A 12,680-nucleotide genomic window follows, 5' to 3' on the forward strand; every position below is an offset into this window, starting at 1 on the left:
TCCCGTGCAGAAAGCCAGGGTGCGAATCTACAGTGCACCAGCTTGCCCACAGCAGTGCAGTGAAAATCCCAGCATGCAGCGTAGTGGACTATACTGCAGTACACTGAGCCGCATTCCAGGACTTCCACTGCACTGCCGTACTGTCCGCACAGCGAGTTAGTGCATGGCAAGCTGGTGCGCTGCAGATTGGCACCTGGTTTGCTGTACAGTAACTGGCTATGTCAATATGCCCGTAGAAAGACTAACCAGGAGATTTAGTAGCTTTTCATTAAGCTCTTGAAATAAAAGACACCATGGCCATAGATTTAAATGACAAACTTATGGCTCACTGGTTCTTTCATCCAGAAAAAGATTTTCTTAACAATATAGAAAAAGGTATAATTTATGGCTTTGGCATTAGTATCACTTGCTATTTTTAAAATCCTGTAATTAACTGTTAGTCTACTGTAAGTACTCAGAAACAGATATGTGACAGACCCATTGAAAGCCTGCTGGTGTCACATCTACCCACAAAAACTAGACTCCCCACAATATAATACCACAGGGAGCTAGCAATGAAGACGGCCAGCCAGGAACAATGCTGCATTATAAGAAACCAGTACCACCAAGGCTGAAATATCTAGAGCATGAGAAATAAACATAGGAAGACAGAATACAAACAAGGCTGACACTGATGGACTCTGCTAAAACACAGCAAACAGATCCCTGCAGCCAGTACAGGCAACAAACTAACTTCTGTTCTGAATACTAAGGCCTCCTGTTTTATGTATATGTTGCAGCAAATATTTACAGTATCCATGAAACAGTCTGAGTAAATTGTCTCATGTCAGCAGTTGGCAAAAATGTCTAGAGGTGAAAAGAAATAAATTAAGTCCCAGCACCCTCTAATATGGCTTGCACTGAATATGTCGACATGTAATATCATCTAGTTCAAGAACAGCCTGCTGGGGGTGCATCTTTTTGAGGCAGTGGTCTACTCCTCTTTAGGTGAAGTCTGGCAGACAATTTCTTTTATAGCAATCTTTTGGGCAGCAACAATTTCTCACAGGCACTGGTTGCAGCGTGGGATTGACTCTGAATGTGATCTTGAGCTGTACAGCTTTCCTTGTGGTGCCTACAGCAGTGTGAAATAAACTGGGGTGGTGACTGCAATATCATTTGATGTCGCGTGGCTGCCAGCCCTACAGCAAAAGTGATACAGCCAAGGAACCCAACCCAAGTCTATTACCTCGAAGAAACCCAAAACTTATGAAAGAGAAAGAGAGAGAGAGAGGCAGGAAAGAAAAGAAAACACAGACACACAGGGGAGGAGACGCCAAAAAGGGAAGAGTTGTGTTTTGTAAAGTAAGGGCTAGCCATTCCTATAAAATGTAAATTGGATGGTACGTTAAACTGTACTTGTTGCTACATAATCAGATATTAACAACCTGCTTTGAATGTTTCTAGAGGTTTAGCCCAAGTATCCAAGTGCAGTTTCAATTGGATACGACAGTCCTCACTTCCTGCCCTGAACTGTTTCATAGTTTTGCTGTGCAGGGTTAAACAGCTATATTTCACCCCAGAGGTGGTTGCATTTCAATGGTGGATGAAGGTATTGTCTCATATACAGTCTATCAGTTTAAGCTTGAAAAGCACTTTGTGATCCTTTGAGATGAAAGGCTCGATATAAATGCAGTAAGATTATTAATATAAATAATCATCACAATGTTGGCAAAAGGAATAAGAACATAAAGTAATTGTAATATGATTTTTTTTTATCAGTTACATGTAGCTCTCATCTCCTGTCCTGGTTAAATTGCTACAAGCCAAGTGACTTTGGCATTCACCAGATCTGCCTCTATTTCGAATCAGGGATCGTATGCTACGAGTTATTATTTATATCTAGTTGTTGTTGATCTTTTTATTGGTTTGTAGCAAGAGCCTTTAGTGGTAGGGCTGTAATAGACATCTAGATCAGTGGTTCTCAAAGCTGGTCTGCCGCTTGTTCAGGGAAAGCCCCTGGTGGGCTGGACCGGTTTGTTTACCTGCCTAGGTTCGCCGCTCCAGGCCAATGGGGGCTGTGGGAAGCGGCGCGGGCCAAGGGACATGCTGGCTGCCCTTCCCACAGCCCCCACTGGCCGGGAGCTGCGGCATGTAAACAAACTGGTCCGGCCCACCAGGGGCTTTCCCTGAACAAGCGGCAGACCAGCTTTGAGAACTACTGATCTAGATCACATATTGCCAGAGCTTCTCAAGTGGGACAGTACTCAGCACTTTGGTGACTGACTAAGAACACCACAGAGAATTAGGTTCCTACTCAAGAACACATGAGAGACCAACTCCATTTCTCAAACTGCAAGGAATGGCTTTAGCACTTGCAGAGCTAGATTAAGTGAATTTTCTGTTAGGGTAAAAACTAGAAGTGTACATGAGACCCGATAAACAATGTATAAGTAATTACATTTTAGAACAGAAAGGGAACCATACAATATAAGGGAAGACTTTAAAAGATGCAAAATCCTTGGGTTGAAAATAAAGAGCTTTAACATGTGAGTGCAGGCAATAAACACCTACCACAAGACTTAGCTTTGCTTTGAAATGAATGAAAGTAAGTCTGTTTAACTATAAGCATTTTTTAAAATGGATTTTTCTTCACTTGATTTATAGCTGGAAACCTTTAATAAAAGTGTGTTTTTAACATCTTTAATTTTTTTAAAAAAATTATTACTTTATTCATATTAATGGAATAATTGCCTGTTGCTTTGAAAACATCACTGGCTGCATTTTCAGCACAAGGCTACTGCAACTGTTCAAGAAAACTTAACTTGTGTAATTACTTCTTGTGAACACCACACATGAAAATCTGCTCATAAAGGGGCAAGCAGGAAAGATCATTAACCCTCATTTTTGAGGGACTGAAATTCTGTCTTCTGCTTCCTGGCAAGTACAAATGTCAGCATGACCTCTACTGAAATGAGACTAAGAATCTAGGAGCTGTGAATGTAAACAGATACTCACTAAATTAATAAATAAAACCCACTACCCAAATGGAACCTGTCACTACTGACTAGGCCTAAGAAGTGCTCTTTAAAAGTCTATCAAATAAATCATATACATAATGTCAACCCTGGACAACTGATATATAACAGTAAGTATAAACACCTTTGAAAATATGCACAGTTTATCAAAACCAGAACTGACAAGCCCTGTACATACGTCAGCCTATACAACAAAATGGGTGAAATGCCCTGCGTGGGTGAATTGTTCACTCCATTCTAATCCAGCACAGCCACTCTGTACTGTACATCACACCCCAATATTCAGATCTGATACAAAGCTCACTGAAGTCAGTGGGGATCCTCACTGGTCTTTGGATCAGGCCCTGTACCTCTAAGACTCCTGCTTTCACAGGAAAATAGAAAAGTTTAAAACTAACCGGCAGCTGTTGTCTCCATCAGTGTGCAATGACGTCTCAGCTCTCCTTAGGCCCAAGCGGGAAAATGAGTGATACATGGTCAGAATGACATCACTGAGGCTATGGATGCCATCGGGCTCATCATATATATTCTCCCAATACGACCTGAGGCCTGGCGTGCCAGATGGGTAGTTACCATACAAATAATAGTCCAACTGACCAATGATTTCTTGATTCACCACGGCTTCAAATTTGCGGGCAAAGAACGTTGGCCTGGCGGTTTGCTGTGTTGATACAAAAGAAAAAATACCTTAAAGTTAGTTCCCGTTTCCAGTACAAACCTCTCGTTCTAAGCAATAGGCTGGAGTTAAGGATGTAAGCAGCATTTACCAATGGCCACAGACGAGTTAAGCAGTAATGCCGGAGATGGAGTAAGTATTATATAAAAAGCTGTGCTTTCCTCCAACTATAGTGCAGAAGGTCCCTATGCTAGTGCACAAAAGGAGAAACTTCTTGCCCCATCCTTGAGCCTTCTGTTTACCTGTCCAGGGCCAGACAGAATTTTATTCTAAATATTTGGTTTTACAGCACAGAAGTACACTTTAAAGAATCTATAGAACACATGATTCCTGTCCTGAAGAGCTCATAATCTAAATAAAGACAGGGCATGACAAACAGCAGGAAGAGAGAAGGATAAGAATTACAACAAGACTATGGCCATTGCATAACAAAAGGATTTGAAGTCTATCAGGGGAAAGGGGTAGTGGTGTGGAAGACCTAAAAATCAAGAGTCTGATGCTTACTTGGGTTTAGGCTTTCCCTTTGCAGAGACTATTTAAATTTATTTCCTCTAAGATAGGAGATAGCAGATAGATACAAAGTGTGAATACACTCTAGAGAGCGAAAACAGTGAAATAGAAATCTACCACCAATAATTATAAGAAATAGGTTTGTCAACTCCAAGATCTAGACAATGTGTTTCTTTTATTCAGAGAAAGGTGAACATATTGGATATATCATTCCCTTAGGACCTGGTAGGTAACTTTGTTAAGTGAACCAAAATGTCATCTGTGAGATGCAGGCAAATAAGTATAGCAGTATTAGTGGGGTACAGAAAAGGAGCAGTGTGACCTGGTGAATAGCATCTCAGCTGCTAAACTGCTGTGTGACCTTGGGTAAGTCACATCACCTCTGTGTGCCTTTGTTTCTTCTCTCATTCTTTGTCTATCTTGTCTACTTAGACCATAAACTCTTGATGAGATAACTGTCCCTTTCCCGAAAGATATGTACAATGCCTAGCACCACGGTCTGATCATGGCTAGGGCCTTTACACAGTACTGCAATACAAACATTTAAATAATAATACTAATGCAGAAAAAAAAATGGGAGAGGAGACTATTTCCTTTTGCTTAAATCAGTCTTACAGTGGTCAGTCTCAGAGCAACAGACAATTCAGGCTGAGAATAACGTCTATCAGATCAGTTGTCAAAGATGGGCAAAGGATATCAGAGGGGTCATCTTGATTCAATTGGGGAGTTCTACATTAAAAAAAAATCCTAAGGTGGTCAAAGCTAGTGACCCTTACCCATACGGACAAAGTATACTGTTCTCTCACAGGTACTCAGATATGAGTCAGGTATAGAGAAATGAAGAGTGGCGATGAAAAGCTCACTGTTGCTTTGACCTATAAAAACAAGCTGTTGTGTCCAAAGATTTTGCATTTTTGAGTGATTCCTTCTTATCACAGTATGTGGGAATTTTTTCAACAGGATTGTAGGACTTATTGGGCCAGATTCATCCCTGGTGTAACTCCACTGACTTCCAGGATGAATTTGGCTATTATAATGACAATGCTAAAGACCAATTCGCTACCAGTTGTTTGCAAGACATAACTGGTATCATGAAGTTTTGCACTTGTCATTGAGGGTACCAGGGGAGTTATTTCACTCAGGAAGACCAGTATTATGCACAGTAATACAAATATATAGAAACTCTTTGTTTACAACCATTCCTTAGTTCTCTTTTGTTCAAACTCACCCCTGTGCACAGAGCTAGTATAATATCTATATGCCACTTTTAAATTCCATTTAAGCCCCCAAAATTAAGTGGGTCTTAAGTGGTGCATAGGCTTTGTGCTGACCCTCTTTACAGGAGAGGATTGCACCCTTTCAGAACAAGGTTCTTTGCCATCAGAAATAAGCGGGCAATGACCAGCAAGGATGCAGTATGATATTAGTCTAAAGAAAAAGCTCCATAATGGTTTCCAGACCAAGATAATATGTTTCAAGTGCACTTACTGAAAGGCTTTCTATCAGCATCACACTAAAGTTTAGTAGAGCATACACAGAAAGTTTAGGGAACATGTTACCATTGCACGAAACCCTAAATGAACAGGATTACTGCAGCCTTCACAGCATTCCATCTATATTTTATTCTCAACATATTGTCATTATAAACAATCTTCTCTTCCTGAATTTCATCACATTTAACTGAGAGGAATATGCTAAATCAGTTTAGGGGATTAAAATGCAAGCAAGTTAGAGTCAATGCTTGTTATTAATATATGGTGTCTGAAAGCTAATCAAATTAAAGGAAAAACAGAAAGTTTAAGGGAAAAATCATGGATTGCTCTTTAATCTTTTTTGTAACAGAAGAGGCTATTTCCAGGATCTCTTTGGATTTTAGAGTACTGTGCATGGATGGCTAGTCAGTTAGCTTGAAATCATTTTAGAAGATGATGGAAGAATTTACTTTGGAAAATTACAACTCCTTTATAACACTATAGGTTCAATGTTCCTCAACATAGCTCTTGCTTTTTTGGTTCTCATTCTGTTTAATCCTGTCCTTTTGTATCTCATTAGGGAGAAGACAGAGTGAGGCCAGGTCTACACAAGCAGCCTTTTGCCAGTATAGCCATACTAGTGTACTGTAACTGGCAGAGGGCTAGTAGTGTGGACAAACGTTTATGCAAGCAAAACTGCACTTTTGCTGGTATAGTTCACTGTAGGACCCCCCCCCCCCCCAAGCAAAATAACCCGTACTGGGAAAAGCACAGGTTTTCCATCACTTGCCTCAGCTAATTAATTAAATGTCCCAAGTGGGTTTAAACGTTTTGGAATGTGAAGTAATAAGCTGGTACTGCCCATACAGGGCAGGTCAGTGGGGCAAAGAGGTATGGTGATTAGTGGTCACAAAGATAAAGTCTACACGAAAGAGACGGGTCTGCGGAAAAGGCGGGGGGGGGGGGAGGAGGAGGAGGGGTGGAGAGAGAGAGATGGGCTTGCAAAAGAGAGCAGGAGATGTCTGGAAGCTACAGATTTATATCCCATTGCTGTTATCTTCTTCCACAAATGGGGAAAGAGTTTTGTGCTGTGACAGGATATAGTTAATACTAGTTGCATTCAGAAACATGTTCTGGCCTTTATATGATGTTCCACAACCGAATAAGGTTCGGATACTCAGCCCCCCACCCCAGCATAGGACTGTGATGGATGGATAAAAAGGAAGATGTGGGAGGGGGACTGGCAGAAGAACTATGCCCTTTGTCTAATGAGGGTTGCCCAGCAGTCCATGGGGAAGCTGCTGTAAGTTAGAGCAGCCCCTGGGACTCACCAAGCTTACTGCAGGTGCTTGACAAGCCCCCAAAGCAGGCAGAATCCTGGAGGCCCATAAATGCCTTAAAGCCACCCTTCCTGAGAAGAACAGTACAAATCTAGCTCACTAGATCAACACAAAGAAGATAGAGTGTTATAGAGAGATTATAAATAGTGGTTTCCTTCAGGATGATTCATCCTCCCTGGTCAATAAATGAGAGGAACCAAAGATACATAACCAATGTTTACTGATTCCTTTCCTGAAGTCTCTACCCTCTGTATTTCCAAAGACAATGGCTTCTGCACTAGCAAGTGTTCATTTGAGGGGTTTCTTTTTTTATTAGAGAGTATGACTGCTGCCCAGCTGCACTGGCTTTCCTGGAATGGGCTGTTGCAAAGTCCTGAAAAAAAAACAGCCACTCCCCACAGAGTGGGAGAACTCTCCTCTCTCCCCTGCCAGAGAACCCTATTGTTTGATTGCAGTGGTGAGGGAACGAGAAGGCCTGGATGCGGAGAACACCAAGTTCTTGTTATCCACGTCTGCCCAATTGGCAGGAAACAAGGACAACATTAGAAAAATCAATCGTATCCGTCACAAAATGCAGTAAGGGTGCCACACCCAGCCAGAGAGGGTGTAAAGGGAACCTCCGTGGGAGAACATAAGACAATGAGCTGTTGGGAGTCTGTTTCCCTTTTCTGCGTTTCTTCCTTCTTTAAACATGTGCCTTTAATTTTTTTCTTCAGTGAATCAACCCAGATAATGAACTCTTTGAGGAGCTTTACAAACATATTTCTTGTGTGGCAAATCAAGCTAGTTTATATATATATGAATGGACACACACATATATATAGCCTGATTATCCACTTCACTGACACTTCTGTAAATCAGGATTAATTTCATCCAAATCAGTGGATGCTCCCCAGGTATAAAACTGCTGTGAGTGAAAACAGAACATGGCCCATTATATATAATTAGGTCACTAGATACAGATAAAAGTTAGAGAGGGATGGGTGAGGAGTGATTTTGCCATGTTAACTTATATGGAGATCAATTAAGCACAATGCAGTACAGTCAATCTGTACAAAGCAGTTGTGAAGAGCACAGGGGACAGAAGCTGAAATTTCCCTTCTCTCGCACCAGTTCCCATACTGAGAGCCAGTTCCATCTCTCTTTCAATTCATGTGATGACTCACCATGTGCTGGGGAGATGGAGCAAACTTTTCATGATGAGCAGTCAGCATGAGACCTGGAGCCCCTGCAGCACTAGAACAATTTATAAGAGGTCAAGTGGCGAGCAAAGAATATGCAGATGCAGAAGTGCAGAAGCCCAGAAGAGGAGCAGGAACAGAATTTTAAACAGTATCAGCTGAACATAGCTTCTCTTAGGTTATACATTTCACAATTCCTGGTAGGGCTTTGAGAAGGACAGGGAGATTGGCTATCAAAGGGCTGAAAAACAATCATTTAGCTGTATAGTTTATATGTATAGATTTGCTGTTTCAAAATGTTAACAGGGTTCTGGGAAAGGTGCCATCTATGGCAGAGGCTCTTACTTTTTGATCAGTCCCTTTTAAATTTCCTGCTTTGTACTATACAGAATCTTGGATGTATTAGTAGTTATACACTTCTTAATTTTACTTAGTTAGCTTTTAAACTGGCTTTATTTTATCTTGTTCAGGTTTTGTGTGCCAGCTTTGGGGAGTGGTAGAGTTCAAAGGTGCTACAGATCTTATTATAAGGAATTATTTTTCACTCTATGACTGTTCAGATCATGTGCTCGCCCCTCTGATATTCCCTCCCTCTGTAGCACACTTTATATTCCTTTGGAAATTGAGTCATATTTTTGGTGAAATGTGTGTATTTCAGGGACTTTCTCATCAGGTATATGTCAGAAGTCACCTTTTCCGCTTATTTCAACTTGTGATTTCTGAGCTTTTACTGCACAGTTTGCCTGATTATTCCCTGAAATGTGGCTAACGCTTGTTTTCGTAGCTTGGAGATGGGTCAGACGCTGCTGATTCTCTCTAGTTTATAAAGGCTTTTTACTCATTCTTCGCTGGACTCTTTACTGGATCAGAGTTTGGGATGCCTGGGTGTGTCAGAGAAGCTCTTTTAGGGTAAATGTCTTGTTTAGCATTTTTGAGAGTGCCTCTGTCACTGACATTAGCCACGCTTGGTATATAGTATATTTCAACAGAAATAAGGTCTCTGGTTTGGACTGGCTGTCATTTATGCTTCATGAGGTATTGCAACCTGCCCCACACAAAGCCTGAGTAAACAGGCTTTGCGCAGGGAAACTTGCAGGGATTGGGCAATGGAACTGCAGATCCAGTAACTTGGTCCGTAGTCCAAGAGCAGCTTCTCTCATGTGTGGTTCACTGCCCCCTTGCATTGGGAAATGCTTGAAAAGATACAAACTGTAACACCTTGCTTTATGCAACACACCGTAATTTATTGTTAGTACCAAGCACTCAGGCCTATTACAGTCCAGAGCCCAATCCCACCCACTGCCCATCCAATGTTGCTCTCGTACACGTCCCTAGATAGTGTAGCATAAGGGGGAAATCAAATGTCTTAAGGTTCCTATACTGCAGTTTTGCCAACTCCAAGTGTCAAAAACCATTAAGTCAGACCCCAAAAACCATAAGATTGCCTTGCAAATCATGACTTTAAAAATTATAATTACAAATGTTGGAGTCCTTTAATTTGCCTTTTGAGCCTTCAGGGTTCACTCGGGTCACATTTTCAAGCTTTTCCCCTTCAAACATGAGGGTCAGAATCTTCCTTTTTAAAAAGTGAAAACAGATTCTTACGTCATTACCTGAATCCATAGTTATGAAATTAGACTGCTTCCCAACATCAAAGAGATAGAGAGGTGAAAAACCAGCCCCCCTGACACATGGCAAACAGAGACTTGACTCACCTGAAATCTGTGGAAGTCTGCTGGTTTGAAATCATTAGGCGAACAGCCACACCAATCAACAATGTGCTTGTACTGACATTTGCAGCCCAGTTTACGGTTCCAGTTAGTGATGCGCAAATTGTTGTCCACCATGGAGTCACAGTGAGGGCTATTTTCCAGGACAGTATGGAAAAAGGACTGCAAGAAAATAACAGTTCAGTACATTCAGCTCCTCAGACTTCGGTTTTCATCTTCACTTTCAGCTCAGAAAACCAGCCTACAGTCCTGAACCTTGACCGACCTGGACTATCCTATCTAGAAGTAAGAGAGTTACCTTCCCTTGTAGCTTTGCCTTGGTCCCTTCTCTATAGGATAGAGAGCATAGCACAGTGCGGACACAGCCAAACAATAATAAAGTCTGGGGCAAAGCCATGCTACAAAAGGCTGATTGGCCGCAGGCATTCTAGCTCTTTAGACCTCTGGAATAACTGGCTTTGTGATCCTGAGACTGAAAGGCACCATTCTCATTACTGTGCTGTATTTATTTCAGCTGTCCGAGAAATTCCTGCTCCAAGGGATCCCCATTATTTTGTCTTCGAAGTTACTCTGTGGTCTACTACGCTCAGAACTGTTTTCCTTGGAGACACGTTGATGATAAATTTCAAAGCGTTTTCTATAACAACTCTCAGCCTGTCTCTTCCACCATCGTTACTGATGGAAAAATAAACAGCCTCATAATCAATTCTTCTGTTCGTCTGTCTACCTCAGAGACCAAGGATTACTTGTAATGTGCTGCTAGCTGAGTGACCTCATACAGAAAAATAACACTAACCCCAGCTACCAGAAAGACATTCTGTCTCCTGCAATTACTTCTGAAACTGTAAGTCTTTATTTGCTGACTCAAGGCAGCAAGGAATTCCTATTGGGTTCTCCTAATTATCTCATCATAATTTAAGCTATTACATAAATCCTGTGTAATGGGGACCGATGTAGCAGGTTAACAGGTCAGGAAAGGCAGAATGATTTTTAGAAGTTACTTATGGACCTAGCATAAGAAAACCTTGTGGAGGGCAGCAGTGCAACATGATCAAATTTAGCTCTGCGAAAGATGATTTTTAGGAGCAGTGTCTTGTCTTTAAAAACTGCTATAGCATGATCTATAAATAAATGGCATAGCATTAGCATGGCTGACCCCCAAATAATCCCCCTACCCTTTTTTAATGTTAAATGACAGCCCAGTGAATATGGATTTTACGCTTGAATTGTCTGGTTAAACCCATAAAGGCATACATTCCCAGTCAAGCGAGGAAAAAAAAAACCCTACTACCCAATTTCTCATTGCCCTGTGTCCTTTCATAATGATACAGAAATTCTCTGCAAGATAATGGATGAAAAGGTTATCAGAGTTGAGAGAAGAAGTGAATTTTAGAAGAAATAGGATTAAAGGGAGATTATTTAACGTGTGTGAAATAATAAACCCCATCAAATTATGAGAACCACTGTGCTCAACTGAATGACAAAAGGTCTCTATTTGCAAGATTGGTCTCATCAATCCACCAAAGACTCAGGTGCCACTACCGAGAAAGGCTGATATCATTAAAAGACAGTCATTAAGTTAGCCTTCCTCACAGATACTCAGGAACACATACAGCGCGTTAATACCTTGGAGAAAGAGTCTGACAACCCATGGGAGCAATGAATCATCTTTACATCTAAATCACACTTTTGGATCACATTCAGAATGGAACATCTACTTTTGTTTGTTTATTTCATCCATCCTGGGAGATCCCACAGCTGAATGATTATGGAGGTGATGCTCTCAAATACATTTAGAGATACAAGAGGGATCAGTGCAAAAACTCCCCAGAAATTCTGTGAATCGGTCCTAAATATTGATAATCTATGAAGGAAATCAATTATTCTTTCTGGTGAAAGAACAACCTGTGAAAATGTCAGACTGTGTACACTATTTGAAGATAACGCACACCCTTCCTGACAAACTGCTACATGTTAGACTGAAACAAATTCTAGTCTGCACTCCCTTCTGCATCACTTAGAGCTGGAGTGATTTCTGAGTGATCTAGATTATTGGTGACTGTGCCTTCCAGCTGAGTTTTGAATTGAACAATAAATCTTTGTTTGCAGACCTTTCATTTTAACGTACTTATTATTTTTTTTAAATAAAAGGGATGGATGCAATGAGGAAAGCTACTTACCGATATGGGTCTCCATCCCTATTAGTTTTTATAAGTCTTTATAGAAGGACATTTGTAAGGAAAGGAAACTTGAAGTTTTGGTTATTCTGTAATAGTTTAACTGGTTCAAAATGTAAATACCCAACCAAAGAAAAAAAAGTAGTTGAAATATTAAAAGGCTTAATCATCGTAAAATTACTTTCCGTTAAGCATACATGGGGCCCAATCCAAAGCCCACTGAAATCAACACAGAGAATCCCAATGACTTCAGTGATCTTTGCATCAGGCCTAGAGACAGTTTTGAAGAGTGAGGCTTCTGTAAATCCACACACCTCAGCAGGAAGCAAAGTATACGAATAGAACCTCTTCATCTTTGTCACCAGATCATCACTGGAAAAGATGACATACTCCACAAAGTTCCTGTTCAATAGGAACCAGTCTGACCCTCCATCCAGAGTTATTCCTTCTGGGATTTTCCGGTCTCCAAGGCGCCACATGTGTGTATCACATTCTAGGAAAAGCCTGTCCAGACCTTGTTTTCTAATAAACCTAGGAAAAAGAAAAGGGAGCCATGAAAAGTTAATTGGTGTTTTCT

At 41.0% G+C, this 12,680-nt stretch overlaps 1 protein-coding gene across 2 annotated transcripts in view; it reads right to left on the reverse strand.

The window, feature by feature from the left end:
• The window catches only part of XYLT1 (xylosyltransferase 1), a 311,032-nt gene that overhangs the window by 25,663 nt on the left and 272,689 nt on the right, over positions 1-12,680 (reverse strand). For both annotated transcript variants that reach the window (XM_077828347.1, XM_077828348.1), the window contains 3 exons: positions 12,418-12,634; positions 9,912-10,088; positions 3,416-3,678 (listed from right to left, as the gene is read on the reverse strand). In XM_077828347.1, coding sequence (XP_077684473.1) covers positions 3,416-3,678; positions 9,912-10,088; positions 12,418-12,634 — 657 coding nt within the window. The remainder of the gene's footprint in view (positions 1-3,415; positions 3,679-9,911; positions 10,089-12,417; positions 12,635-12,680) is intronic.

The sequence above is a fragment of the Eretmochelys imbricata genome, chromosome 10, assembly GCF_965152235.1.
Source record: "Eretmochelys imbricata isolate rEreImb1 chromosome 10, rEreImb1.hap1, whole genome shotgun sequence".
NCBI classification, from domain to species: Eukaryota; Metazoa; Chordata; order Testudines; family Cheloniidae; genus Eretmochelys; species Eretmochelys imbricata.